This window comes from Monopterus albus, unplaced genomic scaffold (assembly GCF_001952655.1).
Source record: "Monopterus albus unplaced genomic scaffold, M_albus_1.0 scaffold210.1, whole genome shotgun sequence".
In the NCBI taxonomy this organism is placed as follows: domain Eukaryota; kingdom Metazoa; phylum Chordata; class Actinopteri; order Synbranchiformes; family Synbranchidae; genus Monopterus; species Monopterus albus.
This window is the reverse complement of record NW_018128090.1, coordinates 314,801-332,429: the sequence shown is the minus strand read 5'-3', so window position 1 is coordinate 332,429 and position 17,629 is coordinate 314,801. Positions and strand designations below refer to the sequence as shown.

At 41.8% G+C, this 17,629-nt stretch overlaps 1 protein-coding gene across 5 annotated transcripts in view; it reads left to right on the top strand.

Annotated features, from left to right (window-relative positions):
* The window catches only part of cemip (cell migration inducing hyaluronidase 1), a 403,506-nt gene that overhangs the window by 329,446 nt on the left and 56,431 nt on the right, over nucleotides 1-17,629 (top strand). For all 5 annotated transcript variants that reach the window (XM_020618886.1, XM_020618887.1, XM_020618884.1 and 2 more), the window contains 5 exons: nucleotides 5,169-5,238; nucleotides 6,683-6,811; nucleotides 15,258-15,343; nucleotides 16,031-16,162; nucleotides 16,511-16,546. In XM_020618886.1, coding sequence (XP_020474542.1) covers nucleotides 5,169-5,238; nucleotides 6,683-6,811; nucleotides 15,258-15,343; nucleotides 16,031-16,162; nucleotides 16,511-16,546 — 453 coding nt within the window. The remainder of the gene's footprint in view (nucleotides 1-5,168; nucleotides 5,239-6,682; nucleotides 6,812-15,257; nucleotides 15,344-16,030; nucleotides 16,163-16,510; nucleotides 16,547-17,629) is intronic.

Below are 17,629 nucleotides of genomic sequence, written 5' to 3'. Positions count from 1 at the left end.
CCACCCTCTCCCTCATTAATAATTTTTTTTTTTTTTTTTTTTTTTTTTTTTCACTGTTTTGCACTGTAAACAAATCACACTGCTTACACCGAAGCCAGCTACCTGGGTCTGTTATTTTTACGCTCGCTGATTGTCATGTTTGAGCGTCCCTAACAGTTACCTCTGGAACCTTGTTTATTTTTAGCTACTACAATATACACATATTCAAAGACATATTAAAGTCCACACTTATTCACATACAGAAAGTGCTTTAAGTGGGAATCCACAAATAGGACAGACCTCTGCTACACAGCCTCATCATAAAATTTAATCAGATGCAGACACCTTTATAACTCATAATTTCATGCTGTTCAATCCGTTGTCTGACAACTTATACCTTTTTCTCTGTCAATCCTGATAGGCTGTTTCACAATCACATAAACATCAGATATGTAAAAACAACATTAATCAACAACATTAATGTATCCTGTAAACCTTTAAAGCAAGTTATTTATATCAGTGTTAGTAATGGTGTTAGTGTTAGTGATTGCAGCATTCTTCCACCACCTGTCAGAATAAATCAAGTTATTTGGTTCCCCTTCACACAAATTCTTGGAGGACAGTCAAGATGGGAGATTAAATGTAAAATTCTCCCACCTTAGGCTTCAACCTGCAGAGACAATGCCAAGGTTTGTCGTGGCTAGAATGTGATACAGACTAAATTAATTCAGACAAATCATCCCAATTTAAGTAATCATTTAATATTACAATTATTCTGAACAAAGTCGTAGTTAAACAGGTAATCTGGTAGTTAGGGAAACAGAGACCAGGATCACTCCACCTGCAGTGGGATAGATAAAGTATTAAATAAGAAGATTGTCAGACGCGCCATGTCAGTCCAGTCAGTCTGTCAACCCACAGTCAGTCAGCGTTCCCCGGCTGGGTCTAAGCTCACTTTTCACGGTAGCATTCTCATCCTCTCCTAACCCTGCTATCCTAGCCTTTTATCCGCAGCTTTTCTTAGGCTGTTACGTCAATTTCTGAACTTAGCTTCCTGTCTCCAGTTTTGGGAGACAACACCCTGAGATGTACTCAAAAACAGGAAACATCTTGGCTAACTTATATAAGCTCATTGTTCAGCTCACATGAACTTAATGAACCCATAAACACTATTCTATTATATAATCAATATTAACATGTTACTTAAACCACTACACAAACAGTAGAGAACATAAAGAATTAACCATCCTACAAAGCTGCTAACTAGGATGCTGCTAGTACTTTGGAATGTAAAAGTCCCTAATGTTAGGCAAAACCTGGAGTAGTGTATGGCATCATTACAAACATCAATCTGACACCAGGACCCTGGACAACAGAGAGATTGAGCACTGAATGGACAATATCAACTGTTTGTGAACACTCAGAACAGACCAGCACCCTGTGAGACATCAGATCCCATCAACCAAAAGTGAGTGGAGGACCAGAGAAAGCTCAAGGAGATCATTTGCATCTGACGCCAGTTCCCAGTCTCCCCAGTAGACATGTTGATGTGTCCTTGGGCAAGACACTAAACCCCTAGTTGCCCCTGTTGACCAGGTAGTGACTGACAGCACTGCCATCAATAAGAAATTTCCCCACAGGGATTAATAAAGTAAAATTTTAAAAAATAATTTTTTGCTTTTCTAATGCATCACTGGCAACTCATGGAATATTGCCCATCAAATAGCACCGATTCTCTTTGTGTTTGACTGTACACCCTCTCATCCCCCGCACAAAAAACATATCAAGGAGTTTGAAGATGACTGAAACTTGATGAGAGCTGGCTGAGACCTTGATTACCCTGAGCTAATTCCTTTCTTTGCCACAATTTGATGAGTACAAATCAGTCATTTCAAATGACTGAAGCAGCCAGTTACACTTTTTTTTCTTACTGTAACAATTCTGAGAGCACGTCGCATGTGGAGTTCTTTTTGTATGAATGAATAAATCAATAAATATAAAGATTATATCAATCTGGAAACTGGGATAACTGTTACAAAGGAAATACAGTACTTGGAAGGAGAAAAAAACAATTTAACAAGATGATTTGTAAACAGTTTGCACTTAGTGGGACCATCACTCTGATGAACACTTAACCCACAACAAACCTCTGTGCAATACCTTGTAAATATACTGTATCTATTTGGAAAACTAAACAGTGTGTACATATATTTCTATATTTATAAGTACTTTATTTTTATTTCCCTAATGGACATTTTTCCGTTTTCTTTTCTGTCTTATCTTGTTTACTTACCTACTCGTCTTATGAGTCTTATGAGAGCCGCTATACCCAAGTCAAATTCCTTGTGTGTTCAACGCACCTAATGTCAGGTTTGCCCGGGTGCGCCTGCCTCTCTCACCTCCCTCACTTCCTTTCTCTTTTCAGCCTCTGATTACACCTCAATGCACACCTGCTCCACACCCCTTGATTATCACCAGCTGCACTTCATTAGTTCCTCCCCTTACTTATACCCAGCTCACCTACCACTCCCTTGCCGGTTTGTTCTTGTTCCCAGACCCTCTCTGTTGTGATTTCTATTATACTTTGATCAGTCCCTATTTAACTTGTTTTTTTTCCTTTGTTGTTTTATATATGTATATATATTGACTACCTGTTGCTGCTCTGTGGTTTTCTTCCTCCACGGATTACTCCTCCGGACCTTGGCTCCAACTCAACCCTTCCAGTCTCCACCAGTCAGGTCGATGCAGTCACCAGTTTCCATCTGTTCACTCCTCTGTTATCTATCTCCTCAGTAACCACCGTTCTCCACCGACCAATTCAGGAGTGACCTCAGCGACACATCTCGGCCTACTCTTTTCATCTCATCACTGTACTGTTATCTGCTGCTGATCAACACTCGGTTTATTCAGTTCATCTACTCCTGTTTTCTTACCATTCACTACACTGTATATAATAAATCACTGCTTGCACTGAAGTCAGCTATCTGGGTCCACCTTTCCTTTTGCTCACTCACTTACCCGTGTACGAGCAAAAATAACAAAGCTGATTCTGAATTTTGTAACCTTTCTCCTCTCTTGCTTTTGTCTTCTGTATATGTGTCACTGTACTTATACTTCTTGTAAAGGGTATGGCGTCTTGTAATCCCATGTGGGATGGGCCAGATGAAAATCTGGCATGACACAGAAATAGAATACAACTAACTGACTGTACTAGGTCATTGTATTATCTTTATCTCCAGTCCAGTCAGAGGAGTTATGGTTGAGTTGAACATCAGAATCAGAATCAGCTTTATTGGCCAGGTGTGACGGGCATCAGACTGTTACTTCCTCACACATAGGCTTTCTTCTGGGATTGTTAGGGAACGCTCGCACACAGAAGTGAATGAGCGAAAGAGGCGGACCCAGGTAGCCGACTTCAGTGCAAGCAGTGATTTATTATAATACAGTGCAATATGGTGATAAACAACAAGTCAGTAGATGATTATGAAGGGGGGAACCGGGTGTCAACCAGCAACAGGAGTAGAGAAATGAGGAGTAGGAATGAGGTGGGCCGAGCTGCGTCGCGGGGTCATTCCTGGGCCGGTCGGTGGGTGATGGTGGCTACTGAAGAAACACAGGCAGAGAGGTGATGAGATGGAGACAACTAGTGACTGTGCATCGACCTGTCTGGAAGGGTTGAAATGTGAAAATATCAGGAGGAAATAGCGGTCCGTGCAGGGAAAAAGAGCTGACTATAAACGAAGAAGCATAACGAGAAAAACCAGGAAACAAAAATAATACGGGGACTAGAATACTGGAGAAAAAACAACAAACGAATAATAATCCGAATAGAGTGACAAAGAGAGGGCCTGAGAACGTGAACGAACTGGCAAGGGAGTGATAGGTGAGCCGGGTATAAGTAAAGGACAAACTAATGAAGTGCAGCTGGTGATAATCAAGGAGTGAGGAGCAGGTGTAAATGATGAGCAATCAGGGGCTAGAAGAGAGAGGCAGAGTGAGGGGGTGAGAGAGGCAAGTGCAGCCGGGCAAACCTGACAGGGAGGAATACACAGATGCACTTCCAGAAGAATCTTCAGGTATTTCAAGTTTTGCAGCCGAAAACACCATTACTTTCCAGACATGTACAACACAATTCATGTGAAATACTGGATGTTTTCAGGTTCACTCCTTAATTTAAAACTTCAATATCAATAGCAATTTTGCCACAAAATTCAGAAGCAAACCAGGAACAGAAAATAGTGTATGTTCTGTAGGCATCTTTAGTGGATGAATGGGTGACCTCTTAGCACACTGTACCCATCTGTCATAAAGCATCCATACTTTAATATTACATGGTGTAATGGATATTACAGGTTCTTGAAGTTGCCAGCAGGATTTTACCATGGATATCCAGTGGATATAAATAAGGAGAGAGACAGAGAATCTCTATGAAAGTAAAGAGAATAGGGCATATTGTGATCCATCTATTAAAATAAATATAGCCACAAAGCATGTGTTTCCACATCCATCATAAATGATTTGCTGATGTGTTTTCAATATGCTTGTAAATCAGTAAAAATATGAGCAGAACAACTCATGGTCTTCACCAAGAAACGGAGTTGGAATTGGCTCTGCTGTCATAATAACATGATGACACAACTTCATGACAACTGGGCTACCAGCTCCATTCATGATGAAGAAAAAGCTAAGTGGACCTTTGGATTAAGATTTATTTTGACAAACCATTTTTTCTCAAGCAACAGTACATGAATGATCTTCTGGTCTTTAGAATTCTCTTGACCTATCAAAAGCCAGAAGCCCTATTTTTTGTTTGATTGTTTGGCATTTTGTTTTTCTATTATCTTAAGTTTTAGCTACGGCTTTAACAATGCATTAATCTTATAACTATTTGTAACATCACATAAAATCACTGAAATATACACATCCTGGTGGTGTTAGAGACATTGCATCATGTGATGAAAACCATTTAGGTTTATTATCAAGAAAACATATTCCCAAATCTACTGGCGTACCAATAGTGCTGTTGTCACTACAGAAACGTCTCTTCCCCAGTTATGCCAGTTGTGTTTTGAGAGGTAGTGTTAACACTTTCTGTATTAGCACTACATCACTGCACCAGCCTGTTGGTGTGAAATCCAATTACCAAGTCTTTTTCTCTTGTTCCTTTCCAACACCATCCCTCTTTACAGTGCAACTTCAACTTTCTGGATCGCCAACCCCAATAACAACCTCATCAGCTGTGCTGCTGCAGGCTCAGAGGTGAGCGTCTCACTCCGGCTCTTCACTCTCTTCCCTCGTCCCCACCCGCTTCCCCGTTCATCCCAGCCCCTCATCTCTCTCCAGATGGAGGTCTGTCTCATTACCACAGTGGTTCTCAAACATTTTTTGTCATTCCCCAGAGGGTGGGCGAATTTTCAAGCCCCACTTGTCAAAAAAAATTACGAAATCGGCCAATTTTTAAATTTCAAATGTATTGAAATATCAAATAACACCATGTTCAAAATTATAAAATATAAGTGCAACTGTATTGTTTGACAGGGGGATAATTTTCAATTTTGCAGCTCTTGTCTCATCCAGCATAATCGACACCATGTCTACAGCAGCAGGGAGAATGAGCTGCTCAGCAATTGTGTGGGATTTTTTGCACTGTGCAATTCTGTATGCAACTTTGAAGGAAGCCATTTGTGCTTTGCTGTTCACTGATGCAGATTTTACCATGCGATTTTCCTGCTGGTGGTATTCTGCCAGCCGAGTGGCTTATTAACGTGACTGGGGTGTGTTGTCTTTAAATGTCTTCTTAATTTGTTGGGTCTCATGCTGTCTGCTGCCAGCGGTTTAAGGCACAAGACACACATGGGTCTCTCCTCTGCCCCCACCATTCCCACCGTGAATCCAAGCGCAATATTCATCATATTTTCTTTTCAGCTGGCTTTTTGGTTGGTAAGACTTACTGCCTGTTGTTTCTTTGTCTGCTTGCGCTGAATCGCCTGCTTTTTTTGTGGTCCATGTAACAAATTTGTCCATTTACGTTATTATGCCCACTACGTACACTATTGGCCCTCTCTGTGAACGTTTCCTTATATTGTTGCGCGGCGATTAATATGCCGACAGTAAACCGTTATTGTTGCATTATGGTTCCACTTTTTTCTCCCAGGCCCCGAACTGATGTTATTTTAATTTACTTGTATTAATGACCCATTTCTAATTTTCTCCGCTCATTGTGCCCCACCTGTCATGTCTTTATTCCCCACTAGTGGGGCACGCCCCACACTTTGAGAACCACTGCATTACCACATTGCCAGATCAGATTAATGGCTGTATACATCTATTAACTTCAGAATCAAGCAGACAACAGATAGAGGCACTCCGGCATTTTCACTATGATAGAGTGCCAATTACGATCATACTTCTGGGATTTCACAAGGATACACTGGGCAAAATGGAGTCTCATTTATCTTTGCCAATGTAATAACTTCTCTCATTTGCATACCTACAATGAGCAACAAACAGGCTGACTTGTAGAGACGTAAAACTGAAGCTATGTGTGAGAATGTACACCTGTGTATGTATGAACTATAAGATCTATACATGAATCAACACGTGCATAGGTTGTTTGTTGCTCTTCATTTACAGCCATTAAATACCTGTGTCTTGACACCATCTTTTGTGTTATATGTCTGTGTGTGTGTATGTGATCCCTCAGGAAACAGGTTTCTGGTTCATCTTCCACCATGTGCCCACCGGCCCCTCAGAGGGGCTGTACTCTCCCGGACACACTGAACACATACCTATGGGTCGGTTCATCAACAACAGAGCCCATTCGAACTACAGGGTGAGTCTGAGGATGAACCATGCTGGGGGCACAAAATGGTTATCATGATAAAAATTATGAAAACCCTCTGAATATTTAGCTCTTGTTTGTTCATGGGTGGAAAAATCTCTGAAACAATGTTTAGCTCACTAAACATCTCACAATATGAATGACAATATTAACAGTTCCAAGTTTCCTGACTTTGTTCCATGGCTTTCTATAGCTAGAAGTCAGTATAATAGAGTGTGGTAGTGGGAACGGGCAGGACCCAATAAAGATGTCTGGAGACCGGGAGTAGCTTCGAAGAATTCTTTATTTCATGCAGCATGGAGAGAAGTCGTACACCGCTTTGCAGTCGCGCAGAGTTCTCTTCCTGACTGGTAAAGGGGCAGTCCCTTTATACCAAAGTGATACAATACACATCTATAAAACTCATACCGTTGTCTCACATCTAACAACTTGCATACCGTCTCCAGCTGCCTTTGATGTCTGCACCTCTCCGTGACAAATACATCCAATTCACATTTTAACAAAGACAAGTCGGCTTGTTTTGCACTCACACACAGACTCACTTAACATATTACAAGTTCTGCTTTATCTTGGGATGTCCTGCAGAGACCGGGGGCCCAACATCCTGAGATGACCACCTGGCCAGTTTAACATACAAATTAACATCACACACACACACAAAAACACACACACACACACACACACACACACACACACACAGACAGACACCCGGTGTAGATCACATTCCAGCAGGGAGGTGTGATCTCCTGCTCACCAAATGACCAGACATCCACAAGAGTAACCTAAAAATGTTCATCATGGGTTTATTTGTTTAATTCAACTTAAGGATAAATTTGTAACTCAAACACTATATCATTAAGAGCTAAGGAGAAAAATAAGGTTGTCAGATGTGACCTGCTATGTAACATCAATTGTATCATCAATTGATGTAGCAACATCAATTGATAAAATGTGAGAATAACAGAATTGAGGGCAGACAACAGAAACAGCAAAGTGAGCCAAAGGAGAGGGATGAGATGGGAGGACAAGAGAGGGTTTTTTGATGACTGCGGCATCAAGCACAGCATGGCTTGAGCAGAGAGAGATTTATGAGGCACTGCTGGAGAGGAAATGTTATTGTTATCTCCCTCCTTTCTCTGACCCCAACAGTGATCTCTTTTCTCTAGCATCTCAGTCCTTCCTTCCCTTCCTCACTTTTAATTTGTATCATTCTAATGGGTGCATAACTCATGTCAGGCTGCCACTCCAGGGTGTTTGTGAGGAAAAGGTCATGCCAGGGCTGCATTCACAGTTTTAACACAGTGGTGGTGTTTTTGTTCGAAATCAACGATCTGGCTGAGGAAGACTTTTATTATTATTAGTATTTCTATTTTATGTAAGGAACTGTTACATTATTGTGCTTTAAAGTAACAATATGTAACGTTTTTCTTAAGATAACAGCTTCAAAATCATTCTGATGGCAGACTGACATCTAATAAAGTGAATGGTAGTGCTCATATTTCCAGTGCCTGCCCAGATCGTCAGTTATACATTAAGGGCAGAGACACACCAAGCCAACAGTTGGCCACTAGCCTTCGTCAGGCCATCAGTGAGTGTCTGTTGGGGCTCATCTTCCCAGTGAGTCCAACACCACTGGCACTAGTCAGCCTCCATTGGTGGCATTTCAGCTGATTTGACATGTTGAATCTGGATCAGCGGTCGGGCCTGGTCGGTGACCACGCTGAGCTTCGTGAATCAAAGCATGATAAAAAAATGGTTCAGGAAAGCTCATTCAGCCACTGTAATGTGCATGATTTCACCCATTTAGCACAGTTTATCCTTGTTTATCACCTCCATGACCTCATTTCTTTTTCCACAACCTAAAGACCAGGGGCAGAAAACAGCAGAGGCATTTGACACTTCTTATCAGTCATATTCTCAATTATTAGCAGCTATAAATAGCACCTGTTTGGAATATGTGGTGTTTTGTTTATAGTTTATATTTCTGTAGTCTAGCTTTTCTTCCTTCACTTTCTGAATGGCTAATACACATACTGCCACCGGCTGGTAGGGGGAGTTTTTTTCTGTCATGCAAGCCCAGAATGTATGTGCCAATTAGTCATTGGCTGTAGTCTGTGCAGTGTGTTCAAGTGTCATTTTTTCAACCCAGCTGACAACAACAACAACGCGACAACAGAGTGTACATCTCTGATGTGTCAGCTGCCACACTTCCTGCGGTTAGCGTATTCACTTCCTGTTTACTGTGCCTGCACCCTGTTGTGCTTGCTACCAGACTGTTTACAGATTAAGATCACTAATTTCTAGGTTTATCTGTTCATCAGCTAATTTTTTCGAGTCACAACATACACCTGCACTACTTAAGAACCTGTGTTGCTGAATATCTTGCTAATTTGCAAATTTAACTTGCTACTTTAGGCCAGCTAGCTTAGAAGCTTAGTTGAGAGCAATGGCTTCCCCCTCTTCCTCTCCTTCTTCCTTATGCTTGGAGTGTCGCATGTTCAGTTATTCCTCTGACTCCTGTAGCAATAATGGTACTTGCAATAAATGTCAGATGCTAGTAACATTGGATGTGAAGCTCGCCGAACTGGAAGCGCAGCTCGACCTCCTAGATGTAGCTCAGCCCAAGCTAGCTGCCCCACAGTGCTTCCCGAGGAGCCAGATGGCTGGGTAACAGTCTGCAAGAGACAACTTGAAACAAGCATCCACGGTGCATCGCATGCTTGTTCACTTTTCAAAATGATTTTCCCCACTCAGCGCCACACCTGCTGAGAATCGAACTCTGGTAATTGGTAGAGACACCAGCAGCCATAGTCAAATGTATTCCTGTGTGTCCCCTCTCTCTCCCTGTTTCTGCAGGTAGCCCTGGCTCTGGAGCTCTAAGTTAATGATGAGCAGTCACCAGCCACATTAACCTGCTCAGTGCTTGATTGTTTGTTGTTGTTTGCTGTGTCTTGTTGCTTTTCTTCTTTTCTCTCTCTTCTATCCACTCACTCTAACTGGTCGAGGCAGAAGGCCGCCCACCAAGAGCCAGGGTCTGTCGGAGGTTTCTTCCGTTAAAGGGAGTTTTTCCTCCCCACTGTCACCAAGTGCTGCTCAAGGGGGTTTGTTAGGTTTTCTCTCTGTAATAATAGTGATAATAGCAAGGTCTAGACCTTACTTTGTAAAGTGTCCTGAGATGACTTTTGTTGTGATTTGGCTCTATACAAATAAAATTTGAACTGAATTGAATTGAATCGAATTGTCTGACCATTTTCTAATAACTTTTGAATTTACATTAATGGATCATACTCTATGTGGGAAACAACTCCACTACAGTAGATGTTTAAGGAAATAATTCCATCATTATTTATTTCAGTGCCATGTGCCAACACAGTGGGGAGAGGCCACCTTAACTTTACTCTCACACAAGTCAGTAATCTTGTTGATGGTACTGCAGCCTCCCTGCGTAATTTACTTGATACTGTTGCCCCTCTGAAAAGGAAGGCAGTGAAACAGAGGAGGCCCCATGGTACAGCTCGCAGCTCCACTCCCTAAAGCAGGCATCACGAAAACTGGAAAGGAGGTGGCGCTCCTCTAAGTCAGAAGAGTACTTTTGCTTTAAAGCAACTTGGCTGTAAACTTCAAAGGCTTATTTGGCATGACAGTGACAAAGAGTGACCAAACTTTCTGGCCTGAGATGAATTTACAGTGGGTACGGAAAGTATTCAGACCCCCTTAAATTTTTCACTCTTTGTTATATTGCAGCCATTTGCTAAAATCATTTAAGTTCATTTTTTCCTCATTAATGTACACACAGCACCCCATATTGACAGAAAAACACAGAATTTGACATTTTTGCAGATTTATTAAAAAAGAAAAACTGAAATATCCCATGGTCATAGGTATTCAGACCCTTTGCTCAGTATTTAGTAGAAGCACCCCTTTGAGCTAATACAGACATGAGCCTTTTTGGGAAGTTTTTCACACCTGCATTTGGGGATCCTCTGCCATTCCTCCTTGCAGATCCTCTCCAGTTCTGTCAGGTTGGATGGTAAACATTGGTGGACAGCCATTTTCAGGTCTCTCCAGAGATGCTCAATTGGGTTTAAGTCAGGGCTCTGGCTGGGCCATTCAAGAACAGTCACGGAGTTGTTGTGAAGCCACTCCTTTGTTATTTTAGCTTTGTGCTTAGGGTCATTGTCTTGTTGGAAGGTGAACCTTCGGCCCAGTCTGAGGTCCTGAGCCCTCTGGAGAAGGTTTTCGTCCAGGATATCCCTGTACTTGGCCGCATTCATCCTTCCTTTGATTGCAACCAGTCGTCCTGTCCCTGCAGCTGAAAAACACCCCCATAGCATGATGCTGCCACCACCATGCTTCACTGTTGGGACTGTATTGGACAGGTGATGAGCAGTGCCTGGATTTCTCCACACATACCGCTTAGAATTAAGGCCAAAAAGTTCTATCTTGGTCTCATCAGACCAGAGAATCTTATTTCTCACCATCTTTGAGTCCTTCAGGTGTTTTTTAGCAAACTCCATGCAGGTATAACTGACGATCTGGGTGAGGAGAGGCTTCCATCGGGCCACTCTGCCATAAAGCCCCGACTGGTGGAGGGCTGCAGTGATGGTTGACTTTCTACAACTTTCTCCCATCTCCCGACTGCATCTCTGGAGCTCAGCCACAGTCATCTTTGAGTTCTTCTGTACCTCTCTCACCAAGGCTCTTCTCCCCCGATAGCTCAGTTTGGCCAGACGGCCAGCTCTAGGAAGGGTTCTGGTCGTCCCAAACGTCTTCCATTGAAGGATTATGGAGGCCACTGTGCTCTTAGGAACCGTAAGTGCAGCAGAAATTTTTTTGTAACCTTGGCCAGATCTGTGCCTTGCCACAATTCTGGCTCTGAGCTCTTCAGGCAGTTCCTTTGACCTCATGATTCTCATTTGCTCTGACATGCACTGTGAGCTGAAGGGTCTTATATAGACAGGTGTGTGGCTTTCCTAATCACATCCAATCAAACACAGCTGGACTCAAATGAAGGTGTAGAACCATCTCAGGGATGATCAGAAGAAATGGACAGCACCTAAGTTAAATATATGAGTGTCACAGCAAAGGGTCTGAATACTTATGACCATGTGATATTTCAGTTTTTCTTTTTTAATAAATCTGCAAAAATGTCAAAAATTCTGTGTTTTTCTGTCAATATGGGGTGCTGTGTGTACATTAATGAGGAAAAAAAAGAACTTAAATGATTTTAGCATATGGCTGCAATATAACAAAGAGTGACAAATTTAACGGGGTCTGAATACTTTCCGCACCCACCGTATTTATTTGGGGGATTCAGGTAGATGATTTTTTACATCTGGAAAACAACAAATCTCCCTGAGACAGGGGATGACTTCAACAGGGTTACAGCCCACAATGAAGTATTTCATGAATAACATTAGCAGAGATGGATACTCTGCTGTGGTTGTTTTTGCATTAGCAGATCTCTACAGCTAACATAGTAACCCTGACAGGGTTATTTTTGGCTCTTATTGCCAGTAAGTGAAAGCCAGTCCAGTATTTACTCCTGTCCAGTCTCTTGCTCTCTCTTTCTCTCTTCTTCCTGGCTGTGGCTGTGCTCTGGTGATACCTACTACATACTGCTAGGTGTGTGCAGTAGTCCATGTCCTGTTACACAGCTTGTTCACAATCACAGTAGGTGACTGTAGTGTGTTCATAAACTCCAAACTCCCGAGAATGAAAGGACACAGTACTCAGTGTGCAACTGGAACACCAATGTCCTTGTTTACTCCACTCTGAACGAGATGTAGCTGCCTGGTGAGGAGCTTAGCCTGGTTTACTAGCAGGTCCTCCCAGCTCCGAAAATATCAGAGCAAATTTCCGACAATGGAAACATAGCTGACAGACTATCGTGATCTGAGCAAGATGTAGTTGTCTGCTAATAGAGCTACAGTAGCTTGGTCATATGAGTACTCACATCTCTGAAAACGTTAGAGCAAATTTTAAATTGGCATTACTTAGATAGGCTAACCACATAGTCACAATCTAAATGGTTACTTTCTTGCCTGAAAAAATATCAAAGCTCAATAAAGGGATTTGTCTCTGCATGTGTGTCAGAATCATAGAATACTGAGCTAGCGCAAGGGTCTGGTGCTATAAAGCAAAATGCAGCTATCAAATGACGTCCCCTAGATGGTGATCCACAGTTACATAGTGCAGTAACAGACAACTGGGGCATGCAGTGGCAACAGGAGAGATGCCATTCTTTTTATTAGATGTAGGTCTGTCATCAAAATGATTTTTTTTTTGTCTAAAAAAGTTGCATACTGTTACGTTAAGGGCTCTGAAACAACTGGGGATAGCTTGTTCTTTGATAGAAGTTGCACTGAATGTTTCCAGCCTGATTATGCAATTTAAAGTTCATTCATTTTCTACCGCTTAATCCCTGAACGGAGTCATGGGTGGGGCCGGAGCCAATCCCGGCCGGCAATCGGGCAAAGGCGGGGTACACCCTGGACAGGTCGCCAATCCATTGCAGGGCTAACACATAGACGAACAACCACACACGCATGGGCAATTTAGCTGCATGTCTTTGGTCTGTGGGAGGAAGCCGGAGTACCCAGAGGAACCCACGCAAACACATGCAAACTCCACAGAAAGGTCCCGGGTGGGGCCTGAACCCGGCACCTTCTCGCTGTGAGGCAACGGGGCTAACCACCGTGCTGCCCCAATTTTTTTTTATTTAAAGTTCTACTAAGTAATATCTGAGGCAGACACTGATTTGATCAGCTCAGTGATGCATCACAGTTGGCTTTAAATGTTGTGTCTCGCCCTATTGTGAAGTTCTACTAAGTAATGTTTCTAATATTTAAATGGAGTCATGTTATGTGGATGGGTTGCTAGTGTTGCCAAACCTATTCAGAATTATATGCAACTTTGCAGGGCTTTGCAGCCTTTAGAGTTTTCACATCATTATTTTAGGTTTCCATCTTACAGATGGAGTGTATGGCTGCTTAACAACAACTCTCCCCAACCCTCACCAAATAAAAACAACTGTACATGGCATATAAAAAAAAGAAAAGTCAAGTGTAGGTTAATGTAAAAAGAGTAGCAATTCAAGTAAATCCAATATGCAGCAGCTATTGAGCCACATATTTCTCTGATGACCAAACCAGAGCTAAAGGAAGAGTGAACAGTGGACTTAAATTCATATGGTGACCAGAAAGAGGTGCCAGTAGGGTGTTGCTGCATTTCTAGGTAATTGATCATTTGCCAAGTCTTGCCTTATGACTGTTCCTACTCCTGTCAAGCTTTCCAGGCTATCACTGCACATACCATTAACAGTGGTAATGTTGGTAGATTTCCCACTTTGCAGTTTTTTAAACAGAAAGTAAGCTTCTCAGTTTTAGATGATGATGATCAGTTTGGTTAACTGTTGTTGTAACTAGGATAGCGCAGATTAACCTAGAAGTCTGTTATTTTTTTCTAGCTGACTTATTTGAAAATCAGAAACCTGTAATATAATCCTACATCTTAGCCATAACAATGTGTTTAATCTGTTAAATAGCAGGGCTGTGTTGTGGTCAAGAACTTTTTAATGCTGCTTTATACTATCACACACAAGCCACACATTATAAAACAAAGTAACATTTTTGAGATGAAGCAGCTACCCAGTTACATTTTAGTACCGAAGCAAGATGTCAGTAGATCTAGCTTAATTGTTAAACTTACCACAAACACTGTCAGTGCCACAAAATGTAGCAGGATATTCATTTTGTATCATCAGTCCTTTCCAGACTGATGATACAAATGAGAACAGCTGCAGCTGATTTAAACCATATGCACTGCTGCTAATTAAAACCTGATGCTGGGGTGTTCAAAGTGTGTCTGCAGAGGATCATAAAAGAAAAGTACGAGTGCCCTGCTACTGAGTCTGATTTATTGGTTGAAATCAATAAACATGAGTGCAACTACACTCATGCATTGCATGAAGAGATGAAATAACACTAAAATAATGGTTTCACATCGACATAAAAGCTCAGTTAATAAAAAAATTTAATAACTAGAGGGCAACTTGAGTGTTTTCATATTCTATTCATATTCATTTCAAATAGAAGTCCCTGCTAGGCTAGTGGTTAAGGTGCAGCGCTCTCGCCACTGCGCCCTGGGTTCGAATCAGGGTTACAGCAGGAAGGGCATCCGACGTAAAACATGTGCCAAATGTCAACATGTGAGTCGTCAGTGTGACGATTCGCTGTGGCAACCCCTAAATCGGAAAAGCCAAAAGTGACTTTCTTTCTATTCATTTCAAATAGAAACCAGGCAAAAGTCTCTACAGCCTTTGATAAACCCATCCCTGAGTGTGTTTCATAAGGACAATGTATTTGTTCCATTGCCTATTATGAATCATTTGTGCTTTATACTGTGTGACATATCATTTATCTTCTTTCCATTCCAGGCTGGAATGATCCTCGATAATGGAGTAAAGACAACCCAGGCTAATGACAAGGACAAGAGACCCTTCTTGTCTCTGATTGGAGCCAGGTCAGCCTCCTCAGCCCTTTCAATCTGCTCACCCATAACAAACAACCTGAAGTCACACCCAGTGTAATTCAACATGATGGTTTTGCAGTGTGTCATGTTTCCTGTTAATGTTTTGTAACCAGTTTGAACAACAGCAGGGAGGGTCATCAACTCATGTAGAATGTGCTCAGTGTGAAAAAGACCAGTGTGTGTCATCCTGATCGCACCATTTCAGTATGAATACACACTACCCTCTACTCCCTGATCAGTGATGCCCTTTAAAACTGGGATATCTTGTCCTTCTCAGAAACAAAGCTGTCTTACAGACTGTGTCAATACAGTCAATCATACCTCACTACAAATTGAAATATTTTATATGTAAGTCTGACAACCACCAGGTGGCAATTCTAGTTACATGTAGCTGTACAGTAACCTGACAGGACACACCAACATTCAGCCATAAGCACACTATCTGCAGCTGTCCTCTTACAAGAACAACCAGAAACAAACAACAGTAAAGAAAAATAAACTGGACTTGTGGAGACTAGACTCAAGGCCTGGACCAGACTTGAATACCAAGTCACGTATAAGGGATTCATAGGAAACGCTACATGCACATGCAGGACATGATGAGGAAAAGCAAAGATGGTGCATGAGTGAATTTCACATAATTCAGAAGACCACTATCATATGTTGAGTATTGCTTAGGTATGGTCCCCACCAGGATGCTGACCCACTCAAGCCCAGAGTCCCTGCTCTTATCCATCACTTTGTAGCCTATAAGAACCAGGACCACGGAGCCTGGCTGAGAGGAGGGGATGTCTGGCTGGATGACTGCCAGTGAGTAGGTTGCAGCATGCATGAATGCAAAACTGAAAATACATTGACCGAGTAAATGAGTGAGTGAAGGTACTGTATGTTTGTCTGAGTAAAGTCTGCCAACTTTCAGTATAGCTGAATGTAGCTTGAAAATCATCATTATGAGTTTCAGGTAGCACGGTTCATTTTTTTTATTTCCCTTTCCACATTTAATGACAGATAAAAGTGAGAAATTCAAACATATCTAATAATAACTTTTTATCTCCTTCAGACAGCGTGTGCCTGTGTGTGTGTGTGTGTGTCTGGGTCTGTTCTCTGGAGACCTCAGACTATTACTCACTGTGATAATATTCCCTCTTTCTTGTTTAGATTTGCTGATAATGGCATTGGCCTCACTCTGGCAAGGTAAGACCCCCTCACTATTAAATCACTTATATAAGAAGTCTGCTTAGGATGCACTGGGAAATGGAGTGATTTGATGCAGTACGAAAAGTAATTGGTATTCCTTGGTATGTGATGGTCACAGAGGTGAGAAATGTTAAGAAGTTTCCAAATGACTTTATAAAACAGGGTGCCTATAGGCAAATTACAGTTCATCCTCTCTAAGCCATGTGAATTAGTAAATGCATCTTTTTCTCCACCATTCAGACTAAAGCACCATTTTCTCTCACTAAATGGAGCTTTTCAAACACAGCTTCTAGATTGTACAACCTTTAAAACACAGACTTGCGGCTCTATTAGCCTGCAACAGGGCGCAACGCTAAACTTGTGTCTAAACACCAGGCACAAGGCCCATATGGGTGGGTTCAGAAATGTTTTGCAATTTTGGTGCACGCAGACACAGTGCACAGCATTACCAGGCGCCTTGTGGAGGAGAGGTGGAATACATTATTAGAGGGAGGAATACATGGTGAGCAGGAGGAGTCAGGTTAGCAAATCAAATACTCCTCACTTCTCACGAGATGTTTGCTCTCAGTTTTGTTGTTTGCCAATTGTGTAAAGGGTGAAAAAAAGGAGATATAACAGATTTGATGTTTTTCACGTGTTTAACTGTGGACAGGTCTCTACAAAAGTAAACTGGAAATGCTAGTGTGGATGCAAATTGTTGCCAGACAAAAGTGGAATTTTATGTAGACGAAGGATTAATGGAACTACTCAAAAGTTCTGGCACTCCAAGATTACTTACACTGCTGACCTGATAGGCACGGGTAGATGTGTTGTCCAGTTGTTCAGTATTACTTCAATAAAGTTGGGGGATTTATAAGGTCCTGAAAAGAATTTTCAGCAGAGGCTGAGTCATTCTGACTTTTAGTCTTGAGTATTTGGTTTAGCTCCAGAAAGACTGGATCCAACATGACACATAATGTAACTGAAGAACATTAAGCCCACCTCCCTCACTTTGTAACTCTTGATTTGTTTCATGTTCCTCAAACCCCAAACTGAGATGACCCTGATGAATAAGGACCACCTGAGATATTATACAGCTGT